Source organism: Psittacula echo, assembly GCF_963264785.1.
Source record: "Psittacula echo genome assembly, chromosome: 10".
Classification (NCBI taxonomy): Eukaryota; Metazoa; Chordata; class Aves; order Psittaciformes; family Psittacidae; genus Psittacula; species Psittacula echo.
The window spans coordinates 16818182-16833342 of record NC_137741.1 but is presented as its reverse complement, the minus strand read 5'-3'; the positions used below and the strand labels follow the sequence as shown (position 1 = coordinate 16833342).

The following is a 15161-nucleotide window of genomic DNA, read 5'->3' as shown; positions in this document are numbered from 1 at the left end:
AGAACTGAAGCTCTCCTACCCTCTAGTGACTGGAACAGAATAGAGCACAGGGTTGCAGCTTTTTTCTCCCTCTTCTTTGAAACAATACTTTCATGTCTCCTAAACCACTACCATGCTTCACCATCTCTCAAATTTACTTTAAAAGATGTTAAGGCACAAGCCAGTTGGCACCTGAGCAACCTGCCAGAAGGGCTTACAGCAAAAGGTCCAAAGACCCATGTATAAGAAAATGATTGAAAATGCAATGAGATATAACATACAACAACAAAAAATATTCCAATGACAGTAACCAAGACAGAAGTTTGGCTATTCTGAACAAAAAGGACCAGAGTTTAAAAACCTGGCTCCCTTTGCCAAGACCCAAAGCCAACCAGCGTCAGGAGACAGCTGTGTGTGCATGCATGAGAAAAAGGGGGATCAAGCTACACTGATTGAGGGCACAGTAATTTCCCGAGCTTTAGTTAAGAGCTAAAGTGCTGAGCTGCTCAATTATTCCATCACTTTCTGTCACACAGCATTCAGGGACACGTGGCAGCTCTCTGTGCTGAGTGCCAAGGGAAGGGCTGTGACACCCCAGGACCAGGGCTCACTGAGCTCCCGTCCAGCTCCAAGGGCTGTACTTTGTACTTCTTCTGTTGACAAAAATATACTTGCTGGCACAATACCTGAGAGGGTTGGCTCCTCTACGTAGCACACCACAGTTGTATTGAATCAAACAAGAGGAGGTTAATTATGCAATTTATTTAGGCACACAGCAATGTTATAGAGGGGAAAATATCAAGATGCACATTTGTTCTTGTAAGAGCCAAATTCTGCTTTTCAGAGAGTTAGACTGCACAGCTCTCGAGCTGTGTACTGGGGCCTGCAGCCTCTAGATTATTGTTATTTACTCAATAGCAAATTAAAGCTTTACACAACAAATAGAAAGCTACAGTCTGCTTCCCAAACAAATTAAAATGTAATGCAAAAACAGGACAGTACAGGAATATAAAAGTAGTGGAAGCCTGCAGGGATACTACAGAAGACCGAAGGAAGCAAGTTGTGTAGACATGTAGCAACACACAAATCTTGGAAATCCTTTTACATTGCTGGTAATGAAAAATCCCGTGCTTGGTCTCCATCCCAAATACAAAAGGAATTTCAAAATCCACAGAGCAAACAGAAGAAATACTGCCTCACAAAATTCCTCCCGTTCCGAGAAGAAAACCAAACAATTTGACGGGGATCCAGGAGACCCATGCTCCACTCCAGTACCAACTACCAGCCACCTTTTGGATATCCTTAAGCAACTCAAATCTTCTACACAGCTCCTTTGTTTGGTTGAATTTTTACTCGTTTCCTCAGTACAGACAGTTTTTATCTGTTTCTACAGCTCTTTACAGAATAGGGTCTTACTCTCGCTTGCTCCCAGATGCTACCATAGCACCCACACTAAGGAAACAGCAGCTATTTCTCATTGCATTGGGAAAAAAAGCTGAAGCAAAGGGTATCACACCACATTAAGACAGGTTGCAACTGTACTTCTGAGTTTCCCATGTTTACCTTTTCTGTTTCAGAGAGGGCACAGAGTTTTGGGAGGGGACTTTTTTTTTTTTTAAGAGAAAAAAAATATGGATTACCTTGGATGAAGTTCGCTTCTTCCGACTTGACCACCTCTATTCATCAGTCCCCACACCATTGCACCAAAGAGAAGCCAGAGAGAAGAAACAGAGGAGGAGTAAAATGGAGAAAGAGGTTAGTAAAATAATTCAAACAACAGCTTGTAAAACGTGTTAGAAAAGCTTATTACTGAGTAGGGGGCTGGAACTATGACTGTATTCATCTGCCTCCCCTCCCTCATGGAATATAACAACTGCCAAAACTCAAAATACCTGCACTGCACCAAAAAAGAGGAAATTAAAAGAAGTCATCAAGAATAAAAAGTGGAAGGACCCAGAGCCATTAGTAAGACACATAGCTTATACTTTTGGTGCCATCTGGTTCTACAGTAGGCTAATTTAGAAATGGAAAAAAAAAATCATCTTACTGTTAAGTGCTAATGTAGACAGAGCCATTTCACTGTTCCGATTCCACTGGAAATGGCTGAGCAATCTGCATTTGAGATATGAGGGCTTAAAACACTGTCTTTAAAAAAACTTACAGTGTGCACCCAACTCTATCATCTGCACTCGGAACGTTAACTAAGCACCCAAGAGTACCAAAAGCTACTACTTTAAACCAATGTATTTGCTGCCTCACTGGTTAGGTCCATATTAGGCCATGCCTTCCTAAAAACCCTAGAAGAATTCCTGAGGCTCTTTCCCCTAAACTGCTTTTTTTGCTAAAGAAACTTTTTGTCTTTGCTTTACCCCTTCCTGCAATCCAGCGACATGCGTGCCAACAATCTCCCTTGTACAGGTTAGAGAGAGAATTCACATCCCAGATCAAAGCAATCTCATAATATAGATATATAAATACCATAATAGTGTTTTGAATGGTGTTATTAAGCTTTTAAGTAATCACATGTTGAGTTACAAACAACTACAATTATTTTAATATTGAGATTTTACAATATTCAAAAAAGCAACTATTTGAAAAATGAATAATGAATGACAGACATCCCACATTAGCTTTTCTTATTTTGCTTTCCAACCCCTTGAAACATTTATGTTTCTATAAATAATCTCACTTAGACTGGAATTCCATACCTATAATTCAATAATGTGCTGTAAACACGAACTTTCATACTAGACTATATAGGAGACTTGCAGGAATATTTTCTCTTTACATATGTATTACATATAGTTAAAGTTAGTTCTGGTTTTAAAGCCAGTCCAAGTAAATCCTGCTTTTGCTGGCCAGGAACAGGATGAGTTCACCAACACAGGTATGCTTTACACTCTGTGTAAGATACTAAAGTAGGAGTCTTAAAAGCTAAAAACAAAGCTTCCCTGTGCAGGACCTGAAATTCAAAAACTAAGAGCTTCAGTCATGGTGTTCCCAGCCTCTGCCCAGGTTCTTCTGGGTTTCTCGCATCACTAAGTGCACCATATTTCAGCACCAGGAGCCAAGTTCAGTTAAACTCGGGCAAGAAACTGTCAGTGGCAAAAATCAGGGGGTTTATAAGCAGTATCTTACTTCCACCCAGTGTGCTCCTCTGCAAGACTGGTTTAAGTCTTAACGTCAAATCTCTGCTTTTAAATTTCACATGGATAGACATTTATATTGTAAGAAAAACAAGAAAAAAGAAAGAAAAAAACAAATAAGTTTAGTATGGTTGGGATGGTTTTTTTATTTTAGTTTCTGTTTGTTTTGTCATTTTTGTTGTTGGTTGATTTGGGTTTAAGTGTTAAACTCCGAGATGGAAATCAGAAAACAATATGCTCTAGAATAGCAGTCACAGCAGGCATAGTTCATACATTCACTTCAGCAACCTGCACACTGCAGTGGTGGGTATCACACACCTGGTATCCAGACAGCACTGCCATGGCGCACATCACAGCTATGAGACGAAGTATCCAGCTACAGATGGCTACACAACTTTTACCCAGTTAAATATAAGGCTGTTTTCTTAAGTTATGATCTATCTTGATTTCAGCATTGACTTTTGTAGGATGAAAATAAAGGTGGCATTTCCCACTAGATCAGATTATGCCAGCTCTTTCCCCCTAACCACATTCCAGCTATAAATTTGATTTCCAAAGCCACTTACATTTCTCTTGAAGTCTCCTTGCTTGACTGCTAGACTCAAGTTTAACACAATCACTCCCATGTCATCTTCTAAACTGTTGGGATCTTCCAGTTTTAAAACCTGTTCAGTAGTTCTACAAGAAAAAAAAGGGGGGAAAAAAGTGCAATTATTGACTCCAGTTAACTCAAGTTGATTATTAAAGGTCACACTGAGCTGTGCAAATTTCAGCTTCTTGTCTGAAATTCCTAATATTGAGTTTAAATGTTAAAATGAGAAATCTAAAGGGTTTCTTCATAGTTCTGACAAAATACAACCCCCTTTCAATAACTCAGCATAGTGTTCATATAGCATTGCTTAATACTCATAAATCTCCACATCCAGATACACACCAAATTAAGTTAATACGACCCCAACTTCATGGAGAAGAAGAGTGACAGGGAAAGTTATCCAAGTGAAATTTCTAACACTAGTGGCTGGAATTTGACTCTGGAGATATTTATTCTTGCCTTATCTCTACTTGCGTTTAATCTCCCTCCACGACTCAGTTCCCTCTCTGAAAATGGGGATGCTGATTTTTAGCTGATGGCACTATCTCACAGATAAATTCCTTAATGTTTCTAGAAACTCAGATAACCACGGGAGCTGCAATAGACCCACACAGGAAGAACCGATTTTCTCCCAAGAAAAACCAGTTGCACAGCAAGTGAGTATAAAAGGGAGAACTAAAACTTGAATTCCTGGCTTCCAGCTCCACATTGAGACCAAGCAGCAGCAGACAAAAGGAGCACGGCTTGCGTCTGCACTAAATCAGGGCCAGATGCAGCTGCTGCGGGGATGGATGGCTGTGGGAGAAGAGGCTGGAGACAGGGTGCTCACAGACAGGCAAACTGCTCCCCAGCCCAGCTACACACAGAAAAAGGCACCCCACGTTAAGTAGGGCTACAAGGGGGTCTCAACCTTCTCCCCCCTTTCTTCTTCTTCCATAAATAATTCTGGTGTAGCCTTCCCTAAACAATAATGCATATAGAAACTCTTATTCCTAGACATGACAAGAAAAGGGCGCCTTCTGCTGAACCGGGCTCCATCCAGGTTGGATTTGAAGCTGGTACATAACGCTGGATAAATCCTGTATACATACCTTTTTATCTCAAGCGATTTCTTTTAAAATGTGCTCCCCACCCTTCTATCAAAACAAGTTTCCTTGAATAGATAAATTTCAAGCTAGAGCAAAAGCACTTCATTATTTTCCTGTTTCTCAAATAAGCTCCATTAATAACCTTTAGTTAAATAAACATATTACCTATTGAGTTCAAGTTCAGTGAGTGCTACAAATGCCGAACCCATGAAGTCTGAAGAGGTTAAATCTCGATCATACACCTGGTAGCAAAATAAAACAAATATATCTGATTTTTACATCATAATCCAGTTTTATCCCGGTTGATAAAAGAACAGATATTTTAAGCTCTTTCGGTTCAATTTTGTCTTTGAAAGATCAAAGCTTAGCTTTTTATTCAGGGATATTTATATTCAGGGATAATTTTCTAACTCCCCGCTTTAATTTATATTTTTAACTAAATATTTAAAAAGCATTTTGAAAGTATCTCCTTAATATTATGTAAACAGAGACATGTGTGCTGCTACCGATGGTGCCTGTTCCATTATGCTCTGCTCGATCGCACAATGAAACGCTGCACAGGAATCAGGTACTCCTGGCTACAGATGTTTTAGCAATTAGTGCTCACAACTGGTAGCTTGCGGTTCTGGTAACTATAACGTTACTCATAATGAGAAAAGGCTTTGCTACTTGTCACGGCTGCATCCCAGGTAATAATTCTGCTCAACCCAGCCAAATTACACTCTTAAAACGTGCTTATGAAACCGCTGTTGGTTTCACTGAGTTTGCATAAGCAGGGTAAAAGCGAGCAGAATTTAGCTCCCACAGCTTTAAAAAGTATCCAGTCAAGGAATTTTATTTCAACATGGGTTTTTGCAGATGGAAAGCAAAACATGCGAGTAAAATCTGGAAAAGACATATGTGCATTTTAATTTGAAATTGCTGGAACTCTTAAAGTGGATTGTGGTTTATGTTCTGCTGCTGCAGTGAATGAAAATCGATACGTTTCTGAAGCTCGGCTTAAAAAAAATATTGATCTTTCAAAAATCTAAAAACCAAAACTTAAAGCTTACCTTGATCCAGAGTTTCTGATCGAGGCTATGTATAGGCAGCACAACAGTTTCATCCCAAACTGGGTTGAGGTTCTTGTATACTACCTTACTTTTATATAGAGTTTTTCCATTTAGTTTAAACTTCACATATGGGTCACTTGTACCTGTGATAATGAATAAAAAATAGATTAGCAAGTCCCCACAACCTTAAATTATATTTTCATAGAACAATAAATAATGATAAAAATGGTAGATACTTGTTTTATATAAACATGCATATACTTAATTACCCATATAGAAATTCCTAGTTCATACAGGAAATCTATAGAACAGAATCAGAAAGTTGTTTGAAAGCAGGCAACAAAAATTCTTCATCATTTGCTTGATCTCTGGTGTATTATTCTTAAAGAACATTAATTAGTCTTTAGTTAGTTAACATTTTAATTTGGGAAAAGAGCAAACAGAAACAGGGATGAAGGACTTTTACAAGCCAACTAACACCACAGACAGTGGAAGAGAGAAGATGCGATCCTGTGACTATGAATATATAAAAAGATCAACGCTCAAAAGCATCTTAACTTGGATAGGAGCTCCAAGGAAACCAGTAACAATAGCTGAAGTACCCGACAAGATTTCATCACTGCTGTGACTCGCCAACTTACTTAAAACTAAATGTGAAGTTTCAGTGAAAAACACACTGATGCTATTCACCAGCTCAGCATAAAAAACACACACACAGAATAAACACTGTAAAGATCAACAATATTCAGGTAACATGTTTTTTAATCCAAATGGCACAATTTGCCGTGGCAATAACGTCCCTATTTTTATGGAGCAGATGTCCATGGACAGAGCGTGAAGCTCATGCCACTCAGCAGCAATAGAAAGACTTGCAGCTGTCAAAGGAAAACAGAAGAGGGAATCAACTTTATTATTGTTATTAAACCAGTGGCATCTGCACTAACACCAACCAAACTGAGGTGGAGCAGCATATACAATTCATGATCCCAAGTGCCACTGTGCTCTCATATTCAATATTCTCTGTATTATACCTTCTATTTGGAATTAAACTTCCCTCCTAACAGTTCCATTTCATTAGAAGAATAACAGCTAACTCAAGGGTTCTGGCTGCCCCTTAGCCTGCAGGGTGGGCTGCTGGCAGAAAAAGACTGACTCCTACACCAGACTTCCCATCCAGAATTAATCTGAACCTGTCCTCCCTGCTTCCCACCGAGATATTGGCTGACAAGCGCATGGCAGTGCAGGATAACCCAGGATAAGACCAATATTCAGTCTTGTCAGTAGTTTAGTGAACAGCGAGAATGCGAAAACCCCATATTTAAACATCCAAAGCTCTGATTAGTGTTATATGAAGACATACTTGGAATCAAAAGAAATATAGCTATATATCCACATCTATTGAGAATTACACAGTAAAGAACTGTGCTCCTGCAACATACAGACTTACTTTTTAGGACTTACAGAAAGTTCTTCTTATGTTTCATTTCAAAAGGGAAGAGCTGTCGAGCCCTGGCTAATTCTGCACATCAAGGTTGTTTGATGCACAGAAGGAAAATATCAGTTGGGTTTTCAACTATTACCTGCAGCTGATCCTTTTCTTACATAGTAATGGTTGAAATCAACCCCTTTTGGGGAAAAAAAATGCTGCAAACTTAAAAAGAAATTATTTTCCTTCTCCTCTAGGAGAGGATAATAAGGGCCTGATTCAAAGTCAGAGGGCAGCTTCTCATTGCATTTCAATGGCTTAGGACTAGACCTTTCCCAAGAATACTTCTCAGAACTATGATTATGCTCTTACATAAAGTATACAGCTTAAAACCAGTACACATTCCATGAGTGGGAACACACAGATAAACTGTGGCCACACAACACGGGCAGTAGCCCTCCAAGGATGCAGAAGTTTAGAAATTGGGCTGTTTGGTGTTAGTTTCTTCCAGCTCCTTTTTCCTAAAAAACAGAAGAAAAAAAGAACTGAAGAAACTGTTTGGTTTTTATTTACAGGATAATCAGGAGCGAGCTGCATTATTAGGAATAATAGTAATAATAGTAATAATGTCCACACCTATTCTGTGCATGAAATAACAACTAGCCGAGACAAGGAAAACAACTGATGAAATGAAAGCGCAAAAAGGGTGATGGAGGCAGGTGGTCTATGGCCATAACTCATCTGCTTTTGGCACAGAAAACCCATGAGCAAGGGCAAAAACTGAACAGAGAGAGAAAAATAGGATGCAGAGAAAGCAAACAGCCAGCAAGTTCCATAGCTGCAAGTATAAAACTCCAAGCATCCCAACTGCATTACTGCTCTGAAATCTTTCCAGGTTGTTATATAGTAAGGGAAAATAAAGAGAGGAGGAAGGGCTGCCCAGAACTGCTCACATGAGCCAGACTTTAGCAATCATTCTTTTATACATGCATATAAATATATACATATACACACATACACACATATATATAATGTCTTCCTTTCTATTTAATGAGAATGTTTTCCTATTTACATATATTTCTATATTTTCTATACATTTCTACAAAAACATATTGTTGCATAAAAACATGCACATATAAAAGGGGTATATATTTATATTAATAAATATTTCTGTTAAAATATATAAAAAACAGGGGGGGAAAAAGAGCCATAATAAAAAGAGGCTTTTAATTAAATAAGATTGCCACTCTGGGATCAGGCCTTCATGCTTGTCAGCTTACTCTCAAAATAAACATCTCAAAGCGGGGCCTCAGTGGTGTCACTTACTCCGGCAAGGCACACTGGGTAATCCCTCGCTATCTTGACAGCTACATAATGTTCAAACTGTTTCACGGGTGAGCGGCAGCACTTGGGCGAAAGAAAATATTAATGCCAGGAATTAATAGAAAAAGGGATGATGGTTTACAAAAGCCAAACAAGGGAAAGGTGTCAAGTTAGTACCGGTGTTAATTGTTAGGGAAAATAATTGCGGTGGGGAGCGGGCTTTGGCGGCGCTCGCCTGTTGGGCTGTCACAGGGGTAACATCTCAACTAGGCAGGCAAGGGGAAAGGGGCCAGCAGTGCGGCTCCCGGATCATACAAATGACGGGCTGACATCTCTGTGCCAGCAAACAGACAAACCTTCACCTCTGTGGCAGGAGCTGGCACACACCAGGGCTCCGTGGCAGGAGCTGGGGTAGACCTGATGGCCAAGAGGGAAGCGATGGGGGTGATGATACAAAGGCTTCTCCCAAGTTGTTCCTGGGATGTTGATGAAGCTCCTGGGTCACTGTGTCCATTCCTGGTTTTCTTTATAGTACACAGGTAACCAAAATAGGTTATAAAGGAGACAGAGAATGAGAAGTAAGCTAGATGACAAGCTGCACCTGATGGGATGAATAGCACAGACTGCAAATTAACTGCATTTGAGTTCAAGGCTTGAAGCCTTCTAGATTCAAGATCAGAAAGATGTCTGGACCTGTTAAAAAACTACTTATTAGAGACAATCTACAACCTAGCCAGAAGAGCCTAGTGATTTTAGTCATGAGCTGATCTAAAGAAGGATTTTGGTTTATAATTTTCCTTTAAACATTAACAGAAGTTGATAAATTTCTGAAGACACCACATCATTAAAAAAGCTTTGTAGCAGCCGTTTCCTACTGCAGACAAACGAATCAGCAACTTCTAAGCACGTGCACCCAGGCTCCTCTGGCATGCAAGGTCTGAACCTGTTCATCTCTGTCCCATCAACTGTACCAGTGTCGAGGGAGTCACCCAAGAAGACCAATTATTCTTGAAGTCAGTTGAGAAGTTAGCCTGAGATACTTCTCTAGTGTGAAAGGCAAAGTGTAATGCTTTAAGGTTAACTTAAATGTTATGCAAGTACAAGAAGGTTCTCACACAGTAAAATGCATGGACAAAACATATAAACCAAAGAAGACTGCCTACTTTTTAGCTTAAGAAAAGTCCAGTAAGAGTAAAAAGAAAGTATGACTTCTAAAAAACGATACTGCATCAGCTGGGCCTGTTTTCCCATTAGAGAAAGAACACACACACTAACAGGGATGCTACCTTGAGCTCATTTGCATAATACGTATTTTACTTCTATTTTCTAACACTAAAAAGTAAGCAGTGCAGGCAGACCAACCATCAGCTAAAATGTGAGGTAGCTTCAGTGAGCAAAAGTTGCTGGGCCACAGCAGCAGGAGAGGGTTCAGCAGCCCAAGAAACTGTTAATGGTGCTTTTAAATGGATACTGCTGCCCTCTAGCAGCTACTGAGAGATGTATCACATCAACCGTGTGTAATACTACTACAGACTTAATTCAAACAAAACCAAAACAAAACAAAACCAGAAAGACCAAATATCATTTCAAGCCACACACTATTTTACAGGAGTAAACTTACTGGAAATGTAGCATATGAAACAAGTCTCGTTACATAAATAAATAATAAAAAGCCACCAAGTTGCCTTAAAATCCTGGAGAAAAATATCAAAGAACAGTGTGAAATATAATCTAGGCCATCTTAAGTTTCGGTTAAAACCTAGATTTTAATCTGAAGAAGGAAATGAAGGATTTCTTTTATATGCACGTAAAGAATACATTTCTTCAAGTCTTCCTAGAAATAGAATTACTGGAGTTATTTACAACGAGGAGTAAAAGACATTTTAAAATGGAACACGCATTTTTCTTTTTAAGTGGAAAACCACTATATTCTTGTAGTGAAATGGCTGGGATCAAGGCTTAAAGGGGAAATCAGACAAAAAAAGTATTCTGCTGGCAGGAAATTCGGGTAATTTTGGAAAGTTTTTTGCCCAGTTAGTTTTACATGGCCAACTGGAAGTGAAACACTGTTTGGAAACAAGCATCGCCAATAGGTTCCAAGGGAAAATAAACCAACTAACAAGAAAGTAAGCAACACAAACCCACCACAACAAAAACCAATAAACCAAAAAGACCAGTGAGGTGTGAGGAGTGTATGTGAACACACAGTTGATGGGCTAAAAAGATGGGGGGGGAAAGCCTGAACCAGACAGAAGCAGATACAGCATGTTCCATTCAAGAAACACCAGAAATGGTGTTTTAAAAATACTAGAGGAACAAGGAAAAACCACCAGACTCTAACAAAACACCATGTGATGCACAATAGGGACAGAATAACACAAAGAACAGATGATGGCACAATTAGTCCCACTGAACACTGTATTCCCAGTCAGGGTTTATGAAGGCACAGGAGGGCACAAGGACAGGGCACATCTCTGTTACTAGGCAGCACTGAGGACCTTCAGTGTAATTTATTGCATCTTCTTGTATTCTCAGTCTTTGGCCTAAGAAAATCTCCTGACAGGGTTCCCAGAAAGATGCAGTGAAAGCTGTTAAAGCGGAGATAATTTGGACAGTTTAAGAAACCTGTTCTCTGAATTACAATTACCTACAAACGAAGAGACATAGGGCATTCTCTGGGCCCTACGTGTTCTCTTCCTGTGCTGCCATCCTTACATCTCTTAATTTAACATTAATTTACCAAATGTAGCTACAAAATATAATGGATTAATTGCTCTTGTTTGACTCAATCTATTTTCCTGAGGTTCCTGACTTAGTGTATTCATTCCCCATGATCAGACCAGAAGGGATGCTCACAGGCATCACAATCTATTAGGGCAAAGTTTCAGCCTCACACATCGCAATTCCAGAAACTGGACTTGGCACAGGCAAGCGCTTGCAGCACAAGCAGAGCTACACGAGATCCAGAAAACATCAAAATAAGTACCCAGCACCATTCAAATTCTTAGCAGTTGTAAATTAGCCATGATTACGCCTTTCAAAAATAAGTGTGAAAAGTTGCCTAATACATCTCAATAATTAATAAATTTGAAGGACTAATGATCTAATTGCAGATACCCTCAAAACAGAGGAAGCTTAAATTAATCAGTTTGTTTGCAGGGAGCAATTCAGCCTAATTGCACTGAACATTTGCTTTCCAAACAATGGACTTGCTCTAAGCTGACAAACACCCAGCCCGCTACAAACATATCCCGTTCTCCAGCACCCTGGTGTCAGCGTGGACCCAGGCAGTGGATAGCCCAGAGCTATGAGTGGTGGGCAACTGTGGGTTCATTACTGCTTAAAGGTGAAAGTACACGTATTGTGACCTTTTTCTTTCATTTTATTTTGTCCTTGGGAGACTGAGTTTTGGCACAGCTCATACTAATGCTAGGAGCTGCGCATATGCAGCAAAGCCAGCTTCAGGAGCCACTCACGCAACAAAGCCAGCACCATGAGCCCCCTGGGACCCTCTGGAAGTGTAGGGTGTTAGATGTGGGAGAGCAGATGATGTGCTCTGGATGGGGAGGTGGGATGCACCCAGCAAGATCGTGGCACGCTCTGCACTACTTCAGCCAACCCACCCTGCTCCTTCAGTGTGTAGCTGCCTGTATCACGAGAGGAAAGAAATGAGAGCAAAACCAAAGTGCAGCAACAGGCAACAACAAAGGAAACCTGGGAAAAAGAAACAGAGATGGGGCACAAAGGTCCTGTAAAATGCTAGAAAACACAAAACCATGTGGAAAAGAGACACAAGAAAAATTCAAGCTGGAGCAACGCAGCTGAGGTGGGGGAAAAATGACAGCAACCACAGCCACTCACCAGCTGACATCACATCCGAGAAGCATATTTCTTGTAACCACACCATTTAACAGACGAAAGAATATACTCATACTTTGAAAGCACAGGATTTGGAAACAGGGGGTGCTCCTCACCTTACAGGCGCTCAAAACCCAGTTTCTGTTTTTTCTTATAGCCAGGTTTGTCAGCTCAAGGAAGGTGACACTTCCTTATGGCTGCGGCATCATGTGCTGCTCCGTGTCACAGCACCACCATTGTGGACAGGTGACTTGTGCAGGCACAGTCAGAGCATCTTAGAGCCATGAGGGATCAGGACATTTCAGGTTTCATTCGACTACTCAAAACAAACATGAGCCATTGCCCTGCCCTATCAAGGTGAACCAGCAAGTAACAATGGGCTCCAGCCTCTTTCAGTTCAAAGCATGTGGAACTGGAAGCTGTGATCCTCACCCAAAAAAAAGTGTCAATGGGGCCATAAAACCACTAAGGGTGCAACAAAATGACAACAGTTAGAGCACTGGTAATTAAGAATGCTTAATTATTTTAAACCAAACAAGATAATTATTGCTCTTTTCTGAAGAAGTACTTACAGTATTAAAACTACATAGATCGCAAACTCCTCACCATCACCAAGACACATTTACTATTAGTAATACTATAAGAAATATATTATAAACAGCCCAAACTTTTGCTATTGTGTATATAAACACACAGATCCATAACCTTCAGTGAAGAGAAAAATAGGAGAGCAGATGTTAACAGGAATAATATGAATGGGGGGGAAAAAGTAACAAAAATCTGGTAAAGTGAAGGAGGAATTTAAATCACGCCAACGGGAACATATGCTGGAAAGAGCAGCACATAGCAAGTCGAAAAGTCTGGAAAAATATCTGGAAAGTTGGGAAAAAGTAGAGTTGCATGTTGGTCTTATAGCTTGCAGTTATCAGCAGAACTACTGGTCACCTTTGTTTAGCCAAGTGTAATTAATTCCTACTTAACTGTTAAGCATATAATGAGTGAATTTGCAGAGCAGAGCCAAGAGTTTTCCAGCAACAGCTGTTTCCAATGGCAGAAATGCTTCTCTTTTGTCACACACCTTAGATTTATTTTTATATATTTATACACACACATGGGTGTATACTTCTTACACTGGGACAAAACAGAGGCAGAGACAAAGACTGAACACCAGACCAAGAGACTTTGCTTGAATTTCAAGTACTTACCATATTATAGCATCGCATCATAGAATGGTTTGGGTTAGAAGGGACCTTAAAGCTCACCCAGTTCCAACCCCTGCCACGGGCAGTGACATCTTCCACTAGAGCAGGTTGTTCCAAGCCCCGTCCAACCTGGCCTTGAGCACTGTCAGGGATGGGGCAGGCACAGCTTCTCTGGGCACCCTGTGCCAGTGCCTCACCCACCCACAGAGCAAAGGATTTCTTTCTATTATCTAATTTAAATCCACCCATTTCCAGTTTAAAGCCTTTCCCCTTGTCCTACCACTATGTACCATTGTAAAAAGCCACTCTCTAGATTTCTTGTAGGCCTTTTTAGGTATTGAAAGGCTGCTCTAAGATTTCCCAAGAGACTTGTTCATCACCTCTTACACTAAAAGTTGTTATGGAGCTGGAACACACAGCAGAGACGTCATGGAATGGTTTGGGTTGGAAAGGACCTTAAACCTCATCTTGTTCTAACGGCAGGGACACCTTCCACTAGATGAGGTTGCTTCAAGCCCCATCCAACCCGGTAAGCAACTAAACCTGCTGCATCCCCTCCCAGCTCTGAAGCTGTACCGTTAAGGGCAGCAGATGCCAGCAGCGGCGAGGGAAGGGGAGCAGGGGCCGCTGCTATCCCGGCCGCTCTGCAGGCTCGGCGGGGGACCGCCACGAGAGGGCATCAGCCACCCGTGCTGGGCTTAGGTGATGCGAGAAGTGGTAATTTGAAACGTAAGAGAAAAGGCCAGGACATCGCACTTGGGCGCCATTTCCTTTATAGTTAAGGACATACATAACTTACACCCCAAAAAAGACCTAAACTGACTGTCTGATGATTGCTTTGAGACTTTTTTTCTCCACACAGCAATTGCTGATAGCGTAATAACTGAATATTAAAGTTTAGGACATTTTCAAAACTTAGGTTAACCCTGATTAACCTAAGGATTAGGTCAGCATCCAACTAAGGATGCTGGCATGCACTCTGCATTCAGTCTGTGGTTTTCATGTGAAGATTTTGTTATTTAACATACAGCATACATAATATACAACATACAACATCCACGCAGTACCTGGAGTTACTTTCCAGCCAAGCTGTTACCACTAGATGTGACCACTTTATTCAACTAACAGCAGGACACTGCTCCTCCTACCTATGAACTCCAACACTCCGCTAGCACTCCTACCTAACAAGAGCATTTTTGCACTTACACACACTAGGCTTCAAACTCAAATACACACATAAAACTCAGGACACGACCCACTGGAGAGCTCCCGTGCTTCTTTGCACACAGAAAACCATGGGAAGAAGGACTGAAACCCTCTCCCAGCTGTGTAAGGCCACACTCCTTAGTTAGCACTACGGGTTTGCTGTTCCTAAAATGTGAATGAGGACGACTTGGCCTTCAGCCCAAGTCACAGTCTGCCTCGCAGGACATGTTCCTATATTCAGATTATTTGGAGTAGGCTGGTATACCCCAGCACAATGGCTATATCCAGC

General features: G+C 40.7%; 1 protein-coding gene across 2 annotated transcripts in view; it reads right to left on the bottom strand.

The window, feature by feature from the left end:
• The window catches only part of MCTP2 (multiple C2 and transmembrane domain containing 2), a gene marked incomplete at both ends in the record, with an annotated part of 102777 nt that overhangs the window by 77709 nt on the left and 9907 nt on the right, over positions 1 to 15161 (bottom strand). For both annotated transcript variants that reach the window (XM_080626664.1, XM_080626665.1), the window contains 4 exons: positions 1620 to 1655; positions 3692 to 3803; positions 4971 to 5047; positions 5858 to 6000. In XM_080626664.1, the coding sequence (XP_080482790.1) occupies positions 1620 to 1655; positions 3692 to 3803; positions 4971 to 5047; positions 5858 to 6000 (368 nt within the window). The remainder of the gene's footprint in view (positions 1 to 1619; positions 1656 to 3691; positions 3804 to 4970; positions 5048 to 5857; positions 6001 to 15161) is intronic.